We start from the raw sequence: 17,151 nt of genomic DNA, 5'->3' as shown, positions 1-17,151 counted from the left end.
GTCTGGAGGCATTCTCCAAAGAAAAAGAGTTCTTACGAAAAGAGATCAGTACAAGAAGGAACACCTCTCCTTGATGCAAATTCATTAGAATATCTCTTTGCTCAGGCAAGTACTTCATAAAAGAATTCTGTCTCATTTTATGTACAGTATTATAGTAGTAGTTACATTTCATTATCAGTAGTAGTTACATTTCATGATCAGAATTCTTCATGAAAGAATTCTGTCTCATTTTATGTACAGTATTATAGTAGTAGTTACATTTCATTATCTTTAGGAAACACTGTTACAAGTATTTCTCTGAGATGGAAAATGGATGATTATGATTAATTATTTAAAAGATATGTATAAACTCTAATTGAAGATCAGTATTTGTAAAAGATTGTGAATGCTGCCCCAGATATTCATCAGTGTTACTTTTCTATTGCTTAATTAGTAGAACTATGAGTGCATATTTACAGAACAGTAGTCCTTAATAAGATAAAAAAACAAAAATGCATTGTGTTGAAAACTCTCTTGAATAATACTTCTTCACTGAGGTGTTGTTCTGTGGCAATGTCTCTATTTATGTTCTATGTTTGCTGGAGGAAAAAGCAATACTCTGCTGCATTTTAATATGTTGATTGACTTTTATATGGAAGGCTTTTTTTTCTTGGGTATTCAGTGAATGAAGTAAAATAACCACTTATGGATAAAAATTATTTATCTCACTGTCCAATTTAGGGTCAAAATGACTTGGTAAAAGGTCTTGCACCTCTTCGGGACGCTAAGAATGATCCAGAATCACATGAAATTGAAAATGAATGTTTGGGTATGGCTGTACTTGCAATATCCCACTATGCAATTAAAAAAAACCTGAGGTTACCAGAACTTCTCCGAGATATCAGGTGAGTCTGAATTATTTGTGTGTTGTTGTTGTTTTGACCCATTGGGAAAGATGGGGGTGAACTGTGGAAAGATTGATTCCACAGTTTCTAATCCACAAATGGCCTTGTTTGTGAGGAAAAAATGTGTAAGGCAAAAACAGAAAGGGTTGATTCTGATTTCCTTGTGCACAGAAGAATTTGTGTCATGGCTTCTAGGATTGCTCAGAGTAGTGGCTCCTCTGATCATATCAGTCCCATCCCTATCCTTTGGAGATGTATAAATTGTGACTGAATGACACATGTCCAGTTCTTATTATTTACAAGTAGTTCTTGACCTACAATTACAATTGGGACCAGAATCCTGGACATCTGAAAGAAGTATTTATTAGGTGACCAACCTCTGCAAATAGGCTTCCCTTTCCTTCTGCAAGCCCTCATGATGTAAAGAAGGAAAGGTGTGCATGTGACTTGGGGAATGACACTTTTGAAGCAACACGAAAAACAGGATTCCTGTTGTTCTCCAAATGGCGTGTCCCATTCTCTTGAGACCTGGGGAAAACAGACATTTTTGCTGGCTGGCTTGCAGAAGGAAAGGAAGGAAATGCCTACTTGGAGAGGGGAAAAAATGTGGAGGTCAGCTGCATGGCAAGAGCAACTGGGGCTGTCACTAGTAAGCAGTTTATCTTTGAAGTTACAGCTTGATCAGGTAAGAAAGAGAAAGTTGAAGGACAGTATGGAAACTTGTCTGGCACCATCAGATTCAGCCATGCTTCTTGAGTTGGATTATTACCTCAACTGTTGGCAGGTCTACTTCTTTACTCAAAGTTAAGCGAACCTGCTTTAGCAACCATTTAATGATGCTCACATGTTCCAAAGCACAAAATCGGGCATCTCTGAATCACTAGCCCTGTTCCCGTTCTGCTGGGAGTTCAGCATTTGCTGAATACACAACCAAGTTAGGTTACACTACCATCTCTGTTGACATTACTGTTGGATGTTCAGCAGCTGATTAGCATATCTCTAGCCCTTAGCCCAACACAAGCATTGCTGCCACTCTTCCACTGGCTCTCCAAGTGACCCCTTTAGATGCACAATCTCAGGTGACTCCCAGTATATCACATACCACCAAGTATGCCTTCCTCTTTGACCACCCAGTAGATCAGTCTGAAGATGATTGTTGTTCCACAACCACAGCTGATCTCTTTAGTACCATCCCATAGCTCAAAGAAGTTCCAGATATTAAAACAAAAATAAAACAAAAAACCTTTTACAGCCACTCCAACATGCACATGGCATCTCTAACCTACTTCACAAACAGGTTGCTATGGGTTGTTACTAGCACTCATCTGGCATTGGTGCCTTTATGGAGGAAAAAAAAGAGGAAAGTTGGTAATTCAAATTGTTGTCCAGAGGGACTTTTAATTGCAGTTGATACAATTGGTTGATGCTGTTTCCAAAAAGTAAACACTGGTTTTGCTGGAGCTGCAATTAAAATAATAAGGCATCCTCTAATTTTCCACCATGTTGTTATGAAGTTTATTTAGTACTGCTTTTTGGCTGCAAAATAGTCCCTGGCCAGTTTTAGAATTTTAAACATTAAATAGTCACTTATAACTCCTATTGTAAGAGAAGTTGTGTTTAGTCAGAGAAAGAAATTGTAATAGATGAATTATATATTATTCATGTATACATCACAGTCTGCAAGTAGGTTTTTTATTTTTTTTCTGTGTGTTTATTTTTAAATGAAATATACCTGTTGTAATTTATATCAGGCTATTGAAAATAAATGTGTGTGTTTTTGTGTCCTATCTCATTTCAGCTATAGGCGGTATATTCCAGAAACACTGAACAAGAAAATTAGACAAAGGAACATCTTAACGAGAATACGAATTAATAATGTTTTCAGGGACTTTCTCAAGGAATTTAACAAAAAGACCATTTCTGACAGCAGCGTTTCTCCACATGATCTGAAAGTGAAATACTTAGCAACAATGGAGACATTGACAAAGAATTATGGAGCTGAAACATTTGAGACATCCTCACTGCTAATTTCATCAGAAAATGAGAACTGTAACTTGGATGCTTCTGAAAACATAATACATTATGAAGTGATGGTAGCAGGCAATCTTGGAATCCTGTGGCGACGTAAACCAGTTGTGAGTATCACAAGTCCTTTGTTTACTAATAAGGCTAGCTAGAGTCATTTGAATAGAGTAGTGTTTGGGTTTTATAAAAAAAATTATATGCAAGACTATGAAAATTGAGAAAATCTCAGACCTATAGGCAGACTTTACAATGTAAAAAAATACCCTGGAGAAAAAAGCCAACTAGAAATTAGTTCCATATTGTTGCCAAAACACTACATGGACACTTCAATGAAGTCAGCAGGAATCAAAACTGGAAGTTTCAACTTGGGTAATACTACTTAAATTCTTTCAAATTCAACAGAACTATGCTGAGAGCAGGAATACAGCAAATTACACAAAGGAAAGATATGTTTCTGGCTGAAAACTCTGTGTAAATGTTGCTGAATTAAGGGGAATAAAAGAAGGAACAGGGGTGAGAAACTGCAGATTAGAGAGCACAGCTAGCATCCTTGAAATGTGGTATGGTTCCTGGAGCTGCCAAACCTTTACTGGTGAACTAATTGGGAATTGTACCTGGTTATTGAAAAATAGATAAGATTAGAAGAAGGATGTGACTGATAAAATATCCAGTATAGGTGCAGTATATACTATATTATTTAATAACATAAATATTTTGTTTGCAGTACTGAAGTTTTTAAAAAGACTGTGCAAAGTTACAAAGATATAAAATAGAAAAAAAGACTGTCGGCATTGTGTGTTTGGGAAGGGGTTGTGTGTGTTTGGGAAGGGGTTGTGTGCATGTGAGCCAATGTGATGAGGTGGATAAAGTATTGGATTCAGACCCGAGATGCATGTTCTAGTTCCCCTTCATTCACAAAATCTCATTGGGTGTTTTTTTTCTATTTTAGTAGAAAAAAAAATATGGGAGAAGGAAATTGTATGCTGCCTTGAACTCCTGAAGGAAAGGCAGGAGATAAATATAACATAAATATATGCATGCATGTATTAATTGGAAACAAATGTATTTAATATGAGGAATAAAAGTATTTTAGCCATCCCTATTCAATTTTCAATCCAAAATTACATTTGTATAGCCAAGGCTGTTTTTTAGGAAAATATTATCTTTATTTATATAAGGTGACACAATTTTATCCTTATTGAAGGATTTTTCATAATGCTTCGTGTCGGTTAGATACTTTCAATACAATGAAAGGTGCATTTTAGTTTTCCAGTGTTTTTCAATAATGTAACAGTAACGAACCTAACAACTACTACAAATAACTGAATCCAAGGTTTTTAATATATAACTTCTGCCTGTATGTGTGTGTGTGTATGTGTGAAAAAGAGAGAGAGAGAGAGAGAGAGAGAGAGAGAGATTGGGAGAAAGATTGGAGAAGATACTGGACATGAGATGAATCAAATTATTCAGGGCGCATGATGTCATTCATCAGATTACACAGACTGAAAAAGAAAAACCGAAAATTAAGAAGAAAAAATATGACAAAGTTGAAAAAAATGAAGAGAAAAACAAAAGGGAGGAATGGATCAGTTTTTCTTACTTTCCTGAAATAACTCATCTTGTGATCAAGGAATCTGCAGTCTGCATCTATAAACAAGATAACAAGAGGATGGTAAGCATACGATAAAGCCACTTATATGCTATCAGAATTAACCCCAAGGCATCAGAATTACCCCAAGGTAGCATCCCCTTGATTTTGTAGCCTCAATCACTAACACAATTAGTAATCTACTGTTAATATACTGTGTGTGTTGAAAGAAGAGAGGTTCTCTTTGTGTATATCAGCATTTTGCTTATTTATATATGTGGGCTAAACTTGTTACCAACTTCTATTTTGTAACAACTTTTATAATAGAAAGGTTGACTAGGGTTCAACATTAATTTGAATTCGAGGTTTCCCTAGCACCTCATTACCGGCAGCAAAAAGTGTGTTTGGAATAAATGGAATTTCTTATGAGATTTTATTATACTTGATGGGTCTCATGAGATTCTGCAATGGAATGTTGGATGACTTTGGGGAATGAGGGGGAAAGATGCTGCCTGGGAAACAATCAGCAAGAGAGACAGGAACACCCCAGTGGCTTAACTGTCAGAGAAAGAAATCTAGGAAAGACCTAATGGATTAAATAGTCAAAAGCGGCAGTCAGAAGTTTATACTTTCAGGTTTGCAAGATTGATGTCAGCCCTGCCAGATAAACCAGACTGGAAATATGACTAGATGAATTATATTTGTTGTAAAGATTCATTAACAAAATCTTGCAAGGTTATCCACATATTCCATTACGGATTCCAGGCAAGAATACTGAAATTTTCATGAGCAGTAATTTAAAAAAAACAAAAAAACTGCATTTGACATTGGTATGCTTAAGAAAAGACAAATATACTTAGGTAAAGTTTAGAAGAGAGGGCACACCTATCATTTCAGCATAATATAGATAAGATGTCTTTCCTGTTTTCTAGCTTATATTGTATTTAGTTTTTAGTTTAAAAATATACATTTCAGTAAACTGAAGTTAAATCCCTGCCCCTAGAACAGTGCTTCTCAACCTTAGCTACGGTCACCCAGTGATTAGAGTGCAGCACTGCAGGCTACTTCTGCAATTTGGCAGTTCAAATCTCACCAGGCTCAAGGTTGACTCAGCCAGTGGTGGGATTCAAATTTTTTTACTACCGGTTCTGTGGGCATGGCTTGGTGGGCATGGCAGGAGAAGGATACTGTAAAATCTCCAGTCAGAGGTGGTATTTGCCGGTTCTCCAAACTACTCAAAATTTCTGTTAACCGGTTCTCCAGAACTGGTTAGATTAGAACTTGCTGAATACCACAACTGGACTCAGCCTTCCATCCTTCTGAGGTGGGTAAAATGAGGACCCAGATTGTTGGGGGCAATATGCTTACTCTGTAAACCACTTAGAGAGTGTTGAAGTAATTCCCCGTTAGGAGAATGAGCGCATACAGGGAGACATATTTGAGAATAGTGTTTGAATAATACACATACAGCACACAGATACACTGTACAGTAAATGTAGGTTTTTACTTCCAGACAGTTTAAGCAAAGTTCAAGATAAGCAGTCCAAAAGTCATTCACAGGTAAATCAGTCAGTTTTTCAATCCAGGGATAATCCAAAAGTCCAGTGTCAAAAACAGTTCATTAATAGACTTACATTAAATCCAGTAATATCAGTCAATTAGAAGAAATGGAGCAATACTTTCCAACAGAAGGAAACAGAGATACACTCACACTCTCTTCTGAGACTCAGACTCAGACAAACCAGGTTTCTGGCTCCATCTTATGGCTGTTTGAGAAACCACACCCAATTGCATGCTCTTGCATTCCCTTAAAGATATAGTACTAAAATGTTTATCCTGGTTTATATATTTCTAACCCAAATACCTGTTAGGTGATTTATATTCCTAACAGAGAGAGCTGTAAAGCACTATAAACTGGTATATAAGTCTAAATGCTATTGCTATTGCTATTAGCAACAAGATGAGTGGACTTCAACTTCCAGGATTCCCCAACATCATGGCAAGTCATCTTAAAGTGCCTTAAGTTGAGAAACACTGTTTTAGAGAACAGGTAGTCCTTGACTTACAACACAGTTCATTTAGTGACTGTTCAAAGTTACAATGGCACTGGAAAAAGTGACTTATGACTTTCACACTTATGACCATTGCATACGTGTAAAAGTCATGGCCATATGATCAGAATTCAGATGCTTGGCAACTGGTTCATATTTATGACATCTGCAGTGTCCTGGGGTCAGGTGGTCAGCTTTTGTGACCTTCTGACAAGCAGAGTCAATGAGGAATCCAGATTCACTTAACAACCATGTTACTAACTTCGCAAATGCAATGATTCACGTAACAACTGTGGCAAGAAAGGTTGTAAAATGGGGCAAACCCACTTAACAAATGTTTCACTTAGCAACATAAATGTTTGGTCAATTGTGGTCATAACTTGAGGACTACCTGTACCTCATTGTCAGCCATGGTGTAGATTTAACTGCCATTCTAGGTTAATTTGTATACTTGGATAGAGCATGTCTTCCTTTTTGTTTTAACAGCCCAATGTTTTTGACGATCCCTGTAGGTGGAGTTGTAGTAGTTGATTATTTTGTCTTACCTGAAATGGAAGAATTCTTCAGACTTTTTTTTTTTTTACCCTAGGAGTTTAAACTGTCTTCGTGTGAAGAAGCTTTGTCGTTTTCTGCTTTGGTGGATGGATACTTCAGGTTGACTGCGGATGCCCATCACTTTCTTTGCACAGATATCGCACCACCTCTGATAGAACATAATATTAAAAATGGGTGCCATGGCCCAATTTGGTTAGTTAATAAACAATATATATCTATGTATATATAATAATCTTGATTAGATAAATCAACTTTATATTCCTTCCTTTTACTTTCAACAATCCTTAACTTTAGTCTCTTCAAAATATGTCCTCGAACTAGATTTCTTTTCATTCATTCTTTAGCTGTTCTCACAAAATGATTCACAGCATTACCAAGTCTCTGTTGTGCGTATATTATGGAGCGTTATCCTGCTTACTCTTTTGGCTTGTTATTTGTATACCACTTAATTACTAAGGCATCAAGTTCTTGTATATCCAGTGTTGCATCATTTTCTATATCATTCTTGTTGCATATCATTTTAAAATCCACTTTCAGCTCAGTCTCTCTTGTCTGGTAAAACATGCTTGTCTTTCTAAATATTTTCTAAACACTCTGTTTAGATATTGTTAAAGTATTTTGCTCCATTCTGTATTAGTCAAATTTAGTTATTTTTCCCTTTAATTGCAATCTTTAATTCCTTCTCATTCCCTCTAGTGTCCAACCTTAAAGATCTCATCCTATCATGTTTTAAAAGAGAATTGATTAAAAAAAGCATTTTCTCACCAGAAGGATTCTAAATTAATCCCAAAATCTTAATTCAAATCCATATGGATCCTAAATCCATTTTCAACTTTCCAAAATCAAATTTTAGTAGTCCTTTTACTGTTTATTCAAAAATATTTTTAAGTTCTTAAACTTGTATTTAAAAGTTATTTTGCTAAAAATTGAAAGAAACTCACCTTATGCTGTAAAAACCTGTTGATCCAAAGGTTCTTAATAGCTAAAAAGCAATTGATGAGCAATTTCCAAAAGCAAGTAGAAAAGGAAATGCGTGAACTTTTTGAAAGGCACTGACTGCAGTTGGAGCACTGATGGTTAATTCCTCAAACTCCCAGAGCTGGAGACCACTATCTTGCAATCTCCTTGTAAGGAGCAATTGTCTGAAACATTTTTGGGTGATTTCAAGTCTTTTCCTTATCCGGAGAGGAATTACAAAGATCTGGTTTGCATTTTGGCTCTTCATTCCAATCATAATCATTGGTTCCACTTTAAGTGGAGCTGTCTACAATTTGACATCCCCCCCCCATGACTGTTTTTAGTATTATAAAGTTCAGAAGCAGGTATTGTGGGGGGGGGGGGGTTAGTAAGCAAAATTTAGTTCAGTTGGAAATGAAGGGGCATACACTGTCTTTTCCTGAAACAGCTATCTCCCTTCAGAAACTGATCTTAAAACAATATTTTTTGTAGCCAGTCATTATAGTTTATAAAACACTTGCTTTTTTATTTTTTTTAATTATTTTCATTTTAGCTTCCCTCATTTGAGCCTCTCAATTTTGGGGTTTATGAAAACTGAACTACTCTGTTCATTTGGCTAGGGAAAAGCCATTTTATAACTTGTAACAAACTTTCAACATTTCAAATATTTTATGGCCCCTGCCATTATATTTCTAACAACAAAGAAAAGTTTACATATTTTATTATTATTATTTTTTATTAATCACTTTTCTCAAACGACTTTCAGCACAGAATATGCTATCAATAAGCTGAAACAGGAAGGCAATGAAGAAGGGACGTACGTATTGAGATGGAGCTGTACAGACTTCAGCAACATTCTCTTGACTGTGATATGTACAGAATATTCAGAGGTATGAGGGGGTCCAGTAATTTTCTTTTTAAATCCCTTTGATCTAGGTAATATAACATTTGAAGAATTGGCTTGAGAAGTGATACTCTTGCCATTAATGATTCAAAAAAATGACTGTGAAATTTCTTTCTTAGCAAGCATGGAATAGCTGAGCTTCCTGTCAGTTTCTTTGGTGATAACTGACAATTTTAAAAAGAAGTTAAGCTCTGTTACTTATTTTTCCATTAGGGTATAACTATTGACAGGGATTGCCAATCCTAGTCTTATTATGGTTTTAATTTGTTCTTACTAGAGTGAAAGCATATATTGCTAATATATTAATTGGAGGTGTGGTAACTATTTATTTGAATACAGCTGTCTGGGCAGATTGCAATAAAACTGTTTTAGAAAAAAAAGTGATATGTAATAATTTAAAAAAAAAAGAAGAATAAAAATACCACACACCTCATTATATGATTTCAAGATCTGAATAGGTACACAAGGGAGAAAGTATCTAGTTACTTAAGCCATTTTAAGTCTGAAAAGTCAAAACCAGCATGTTGAATCATTCTAGAAATGGACTAGCAACCACTGTCATAGCAAAGAACTGGTATAATATGTATGTATTGGCCAGTTCCAATGAGCAGTTTAGTTGCTCTGTTTTGAACTAACTGAAGTTTCCACTAATGAATCATATACACCCTGGCATCCATAGTAATCTGGAATCTTAATTTATGTTTTATATTGAAAACTATTGATGGAGTTGATATTTGATTATAAAAACCATATTTGTGTAATTACCTGGATTCAAAGGGCAAAATGTGATGTGGGGCAAGCATAGGCATTTGCATATTATCTGTTGGGAGCACATTAACTATTTCTGTCTTGTCTACGTCTAAGCTGCCTTAATACATTTTTTGAGTTTCATCAAGGTTTCCAATGTGGTCTTAAGCTTGTATTTAAAAGTTTCACCAGATGATATTGCAAATGATCAGTCTCAAGTGGGATTTTATTTCATTCACTACATTCTCTTACAACTAGACACAAGAACAGTTTTCCCCCCGAATGCCATCACTCTGCTAAACAAATAACACTAACTATTTACCAAGTCTGCATTATTACTATTAATCTTATCATCTTTCCCATCTTTCCTATCATCCATCTCCTCCCACTTATGACTGTATGACTGTAACTTTGTTGCTTGTATCCTTACGATTTATATTGATTGTTTCCTAGTATGATTTGATTGCTTATTTGTACCCTATGACTATCATTAAGTGTTGTACCTTATGATTCTTGACGAATTTATCTTTTATGTACACTGAGAGCATATGCACCAAAGACAAGTTCATTGTGTGTCCAATCACACTTCACCAACAAGGAATTCTATTCTATTCAGACACAAACATAAATCTGTGTTTTACCTGAATTCACTTAGTGATTTCTTTTACTTTACTTTTCCTTCATTCTCCAAAGCACTCAATGAATCTTCCCAAACAGTATAAGAACTTCCAGATAGAAATGAAGAAGGATGGATGTCTCTTGCATGGATCTGATAAATTTTTTCCATCACTTAAAGAGTTGATGGACCACTTAAAAGGACAGATCCTGAGAACAGATGAGATAGTCTTTACTCTCAAGAGATGCGTTCAGCCAAAACCAAGAGGTAATGTTTTTAAGTTAGCTTTATGTATTCATATTAACCCCCTTTTTCCCCACCAAAATAGATTGTTTCATCAGGATCCTATTTTTTTTTTTGCAAATATATAGATATTATAAATAATACATGCCTTTATATTCTTAGAATGAGATTATTCAATCCCAAGCAAATCAGTTCTCTTTAAATAATTGAGATTTGTTCAGAACTAAAGGTCGGGATTAGATACTTAGAATGTACTTAATATAGAAAAGAGGAATTACATGTTATAAATATGTAATCATTCTGTAGGTGAGATGCGTGGCATAAAATTAATTAAATTAAATGTTTGTTTTGCAGCTGAAGCTAATAATCCCAAAAGGTGCAACAAATGCCTAAACTCCTGGCCTTAATATTAATTAGCATGTTAATTTGATATTAACAGACAGAATAATGATCCCACAACAGTTCAGATTCTTTTAGACATCACAAGTTTTAGGAGATATTCCTAGGAGATATTCTTAGGAAAGACACAATAGTTCAGCCAAACATTGTGTTCAGTGAGGTTAAATAGCCATTCTACTATTGTTTAGAGAAGGATGGATTGTACATTCAGCAGAACAATAAAGGCTTATATAAGTGCAGTTGAATGAAGTTAATCTTGTGTGTGAAATATTTCAGTAAAAACCAACTATTCTATGGTAGAACTGTTCTGGATAGCAGCTGTAAATTTAAATTAATGTAGATTTGTTTTGACAATGTCATTTTATGCACTAATCTGATAACTGCCTTGAGATATGAAGTTGTGCTGAAGAAGACAATGACTTATACTGAATTATTTAGTAAAATTTGTACCTGAAAGTTGATTTTCATAATAAAAATCAAATTCAAACATCTACCTTCTGTGGAATAGGTTTGATCCTAAGTTATATTGGTATTTCTTTACTTGGAAAATATCCAAAGCTGGCAATCATTTGGAGGATTATTAATCATTATTAAGGATTATTTTGTATTGCAATAAATTTGGATGGCAATCTGTTCAAATATATTTGAGAGGTTTTCTTTTTCTTTCTAGAAATTTCCAATTTGCTAGTAGCTACAAAAAAGTCCCAAGAGTGGCAGCCAGTTTGTCCTTTAGGTCAACTGAGTTTTCATCGAATACTTAAAGAAGAAATAAAGCAAGTAAGTGATTGCAAAATCTTTTAAAATTTATACATACATTCTTTCATGAAGACTTGCAGTGATGTCTAAGAAAATCTGGCAAAACTCATTGCATAATATATTTACTCATACTATATGAGTATGAGAATATATTACTCATACTAATTAGTTATGAAAGTTTGAGTGGTTCTGCTTCTTTGTGTTTTTTAAGTGATACGAATATTCCCTCAAGTCTTGCAAGTTATTTTATGCACTACACTTACCGGTTAATTTTTCTGATCTGTTTTGAGACCATTTACAAAGAATTACTTGAAATAGGGAATGATTTGTAGCAAAACAAAAAGGGAAATATTGAATTCATATCAAAAAGTATACAGTATGAGATTCACATTCTTGCTAAATACAGATATATAGGGATGATCTGGAGAGATGTTGAACCATAGTTTAATATTATATAAGTTCTGTCTTCCCAATATCCTTTTTAGCACTATCAGAAGGAATTCTGTAGCTTTCAGTTTTTGTTACTATTAACTGCTTATGTCTTGGTAATGCCAATCTGTCATTGTCTTTTTGGCTTGTTCATGCTTTAGAAATTTCCCAGAGTTGGCATAACGGGTTAGCATAAATATTTTTGACCAAAGTAATTGGCAACAGAAAAAGACAGTGACTATTAGTTTTAAAGTCCCATAAATATTATATGGAGGTAGCTGTTTGTTCAATATAATACCTAATTTTTCTAGCACAGTCAGTTCAATTAAAATTAAAGTCATCTGACTTTTGTTATTCTGTTTATCAAAGAATACTGTATATTTACTGCCTCTTACAATGAAAATGTTTACATTTCCCCCCACTTGCAGGAGTTGCAGTCAAAAATCAAACATGCATATTTGATACAATGTTTGGGTTTATCTTGTATTTTAGGGTGAACATCTTGGCAGAGGAACAAGAACACAGATTTACTCTGGGATTCTTAGCTATAAGGATGATGAAAGTTATCAGGGGGAAACACAGATAAAAGTTCTGCTGAAAGTCTTGGATCCAAGCCACAGAGACATTTCTCTGGTAGGTTTCCCTAAGGTTACTATGTAAAAGTCTATTACTGATGGTTCTCTTTTGTATGATATTTTTAATGTTGGGGTTGAAACAAAAAAGCTATAAATATAAATACTGAAAACTGTTTCAGGCATTTTGTCCTTGATGTTTGTAACCATATATTCAGTTGAGTTGTGCAGATCTGAAGAGGAAAAGGTGACTCAGAAGGCGGGGGAGAGGGTCAGTTGGGGAGCACCTGTTGCTGTGACTTTTTTTGTGGGATGTTTTTGGTGGGATTGCACAGCTATCCATAATTTGTGCAAACGAACGTTTCACTGCTTCAGAATATATATCAGTACAGAACCTCTTCCATTAGATGCATTTATACTAGGAATCCCTCCTTTTGGTATTGTAGACAGGGCTATCTCTTGTTACAATGGTTAAGTAGGAGCCTTCCCAAATTGTTAGTAGATAAAGGTACTGGGGAGATGATAACTCTGTTTGGATCATTTTTGTTGATGTCACCCATGAAATGTGTATGTTTTTTTACAGGCGTTTTTTGAGACAGCCAGTATGATGAGACAAATATCTCATAGGCACATTGTCCTGCTTCATGGAGTTTGTGTGCGTGATGTAGAAAGTAAGTCAACTCTCTGAATACAACTTTTCAAGCAGAAACAGTGACTTAATCAGCTATATGGAACAGGGATAGTTTATGACTGCAAGAGGTCTTCAATTTCATTTTGCCCCTTCCCAATGATTAGTTCTAGGAGCAGTCTGTTTTATTTGGAGCCCACGGGGGTGTGTGGAGGCAAGGGGATCTCCAAAAAGACACACATGGTATCGGAATCCCCACTTAGCCTTGGGATAAAGTTAGCCTATTGACCACAGTCCTAATTCTGCCTTAAAATTTCCCACTCATCTTTCCTTTTCATATGATTTCTCTCCCCTAAACAAAATGCACTGAAGACTGAATGACATGAACTGTATTTTTTTATCCATTTTTAGTCCGATCTATATTTTTTTTCCTGTGGCTTTAGACATTATGGTGGAAGAATTAGTTGAGTTTGGGCCTCTGGATCTTTTTATGCACCGTAGGAGTGATGCTCTTACAACACCTTGGAAATTCAAAGTAGCTAAACAGTTGGCAAGTGCTTTGAGCTACCTGGTAAGTCCTAGATATCATCTACCAATACCTGTTCTGACTCCTGGTTTTGTATCACACATTACCGATTCACAGCTGCTAAGCAAGCCTTTTCAGGTTTTAGCATTTAGTATGTCATGAAGTAGTAAATTGTGTGTTTATGAGGTTTGCTTTAAATTTGGTTTAAATTATTGTGATCTTGGCCAAATTCCTTCAGCTCTGTAAGTAAATTATCTGCATTGTTTAATGTAGATATGAGGACAACGTGATCAAATTTTGCCTTCCCCCACCCCCAGATTTTTAGATATTCCCCTTCCTTTTTTGTTCTTGCCCTGCCATATTTAAACAACATTCTAGGTTCACTGAGCATGCTCAGTTCTTGTCTAGAAATGTCAAGATGGAATTTTTAATACATCTGCAAATGTTGGAGGCATTGCATGAATGGGGGAATTTTGACTGTAGAAAGAATGACTCTTGATATGCTTGAGTTCAAAAATAGAATGTAAATCTTTAGCATCTTTTGTAAAACCATTTTTTGCATTTGTGATGCAGTATGGTGATTCTTGTTTTGTACCATGTTGAAAAAGAGATTGTTTGCTTGGATCCTAAAATAAATAAGAAAGTTGTGTGAAAGATTGGTTTGTATATCTTTTGCCTATTCCTTACTGGCACTTTTGATTCTCCCAAAGTCTTTTCAATAGAGGCTTTAACATTGAAATCATTAGGAATGGAGAGAAGAAAATAGGAAACATTCCTTCCATGAATTTTGATTAGATAACTCCTCTTAGGATCCAAGGCTTTGTGTTCTGTGAACCTGTTCCAGCACCTTTTCATGCTGTCTGATAGTATTTAACATGTGGTTGAAATATTGATTAATCTCTCTGAAATGCAGGAGGACAAAAACTTAGTACATGGAAACGTGTGCACAAAAAATATACTGTTAGCAAGAGAAGGAATCGGAAATGAATATGGACCTTTCATAAAGTTAAGTGACCCAGGAATTCCAGTTACAGTGCTATCTAGACAAGGTAAAACTACTTGTACATATGTAGATACGAAAGAAAAATACCCTCTAATTGTATTGAAACACGAATACTTCTACATGTCTATGCTAACTGGTTCAGCCTTTACTCTGACCAACTTTTATTATTCCTCACTGACACTAGTTGTTGAATCATGTTCCAATGGGGAAAGTGGGCAGAGTTTTCTAGCAACCTGCAACTAAATTGGCAGGACAAGTGGAATTCAGTGAACTTTTAATAGATTTTACAATTGTGTATTACAGTAAGGTTGGTATCTGACAGTAGCAAGAGGAATAGAATTCTCCTAGGCCCTTTGGATATTTATGCAGTACTGGTAAGACATGGCTAGTACGAATATCTCTGTAATACAGGCATTGGAGAAGCACATGCTCTGTTGTTTCTGTGTGCCCAGAGTCACAGGGATTTTGGCCTCTCCTATATCAGCATTCAAGGACAGCTAAGAGGAGGGCCTGGCATCATGCCAGAGTAAGGGCCTTCCATGTTCAGATACATCAAGTTTAGTTAAGTATGCCATATAGAGTATCACTATATAACAATTCATTCCAAAATTTCTCTCACTCTTTCCTTTAAGAATGTGTGGAGCGCATTCCTTGGCTGGCTCCAGAATGTGTGGAAAATTCCAAAAATCTAAATGTGGCAGCAGATAAATGGAGTTTTGGGACCACTTTATGGGAAATTTGCTACAATGGAGAAGTACCACTTAAAGACAAAACCTTAGCAGAGGTGAGATTCTGGGAAAATCAAGCGGGCATTCTTTTCTTGGTGACTTGCTACCAAAGGAAGAAACTCTTTTCTTGTTTGTCTTCAGCGTGTGGAAACATCTTTTAGTTCTCCCACCGAAACTTGGCAACACAAGTGGAAAAGTGAACTTTTTCTAGAGTGAAATAGATTTTTCAGTCTCACAGCATTTGTTAATACGTCCAATATCTGTGTTAGTATTCACTAACATTGGAAAACGCATACTCACTGGCAACTTTAGAAGGGAACTTTACTCAGTCATTTGTGGGTAACCTGAATTACAATAAAAAAAAAATTCAATTCTATGATAGGTATTAAGCTTCAGAAAACGTTACTTGTAGATATCTTTTGTTGAATTTTTACTGAGAGGTTTATTTCCTAGTTTTGTGATTAATGCCACTGTTTTCATTTCATTTTTGCAGAAGGAGAGATTTTATGAAGGTCACTTCATTCTTCCAGCCCCATCATGCAAGGAGCTGGCTGACCTGATGAAGCAGTGCATGCACTATGATCCAAGTCAGAGGCCGTTCTTTAGAGCAATTATGCGGGATATCAATAAGCTAGAAGAGCAAAGTAAGGACTCTTCCTTCTCCTCCCGTTAATGATGGGCAAATAATACCTCCTGGGCTTAGTAGTATTCTGTAACAAAGCTAAATGTGCAAATTGTCACCTCAGAATTCAAAGAAACTTATTGTAGAGTTCTTTAGAACCAGAGAAAGTACTGCAGGTCAGCAAGTATAAGTATAATAGTCCCATATTAAGGGTTAGTAATATCATGACTTGGATTTTATCTCCCATGGAGTAAAATCCTACCTTTTTAACAGTTCTGGAAGCAACTTGCAGAAATGAAAAATAAACACATCCAATATGCTTGGCCTGAATACAATAACTCCCTTTGTCTTTGCCAGTGCTTGAAACATTGAAATTTATCTACTACAATTACACTTAATAGGTCTTATCTATTAACTTTGTTGCGATTCTGCTGACTTGCTGCAACAAATTGGACTGTTAAATTCTGGAAATAGAACACAAAGTTTAATTTGCCAGCCAGATTGGAGTTGGTGGCTTCTAATCACTAGCCCATTGCTTCTAGTTTTCCTTTGCCACTTGAAGCTGCCTGCCTTCTTTCTCAAAACAGTTTCCCATCACATGAGAAAAAATAGCAGCTGTGGTTGGCTGGGAGTATTAAGAGGAATCAGTAAACTAAATGTAGTACATCTTTACAGCCAGATATGGGATATGGTAACGATAGCAAATACTTGTAATCTAAAATCTGAGTAATTATTTATGTAGACACATTTCTGTCTGTGTCAGATCCTGATATTGTCTCTGAGAAGAAGCCAAATGCAGAGATTGATCCTACAATATTTGAAAAGCGTTTCTTGAAGAGGATCCGTGATTTAGGAGAGGTATTATTATTATTATTATTATTATTATTATTATTATTATTATTATTATTATACAGTATT

At 35.4% G+C, this 17,151-nt stretch overlaps 1 protein-coding gene across 1 annotated transcript in view; it reads left to right on the top strand.

Moving 5' to 3' along the window:
- Window positions 1-17,151, top strand: part of JAK1 (Janus kinase 1) — a 54,510-nt gene that overhangs the window by 27,635 nt on the left and 9,724 nt on the right. Inside the window, exons 6-20 of the mRNA XM_026665982.2 lie at window positions 1-105; window positions 721-884; window positions 2,683-3,019; window positions 4,402-4,581; window positions 7,138-7,295; window positions 8,827-8,950; window positions 10,405-10,594; window positions 11,640-11,746; window positions 12,647-12,787; window positions 13,310-13,397; window positions 13,798-13,925; window positions 14,794-14,929; window positions 15,516-15,667; window positions 16,105-16,255; window positions 16,997-17,091. The exon at window positions 1-105 is cut by the window's left edge and continues 46 nt beyond it. Of these exons, the coding sequence (XP_026521767.1) occupies window positions 1-105; window positions 721-884; window positions 2,683-3,019; window positions 4,402-4,581; window positions 7,138-7,295; window positions 8,827-8,950; window positions 10,405-10,594; window positions 11,640-11,746; window positions 12,647-12,787; window positions 13,310-13,397; window positions 13,798-13,925; window positions 14,794-14,929; window positions 15,516-15,667; window positions 16,105-16,255; window positions 16,997-17,091 (2,256 nt within the window). The remainder of the gene's footprint in view (window positions 106-720; window positions 885-2,682; window positions 3,020-4,401; window positions 4,582-7,137; window positions 7,296-8,826; window positions 8,951-10,404; window positions 10,595-11,639; window positions 11,747-12,646; window positions 12,788-13,309; window positions 13,398-13,797; window positions 13,926-14,793; window positions 14,930-15,515; window positions 15,668-16,104; window positions 16,256-16,996; window positions 17,092-17,151) is intronic.

Source organism: Notechis scutatus, chromosome 3 (genome assembly GCF_049901735.1).
Source record: "Notechis scutatus isolate UNSWTSFEM ecotype Mainland chromosome 3, rNotScu1.2, whole genome shotgun sequence".
Lineage (NCBI taxonomy): Eukaryota > Metazoa > Chordata > Lepidosauria > Squamata > Elapidae > Notechis > Notechis scutatus.
This window is presented reverse-complemented; position numbering and strand designations above follow the sequence as displayed.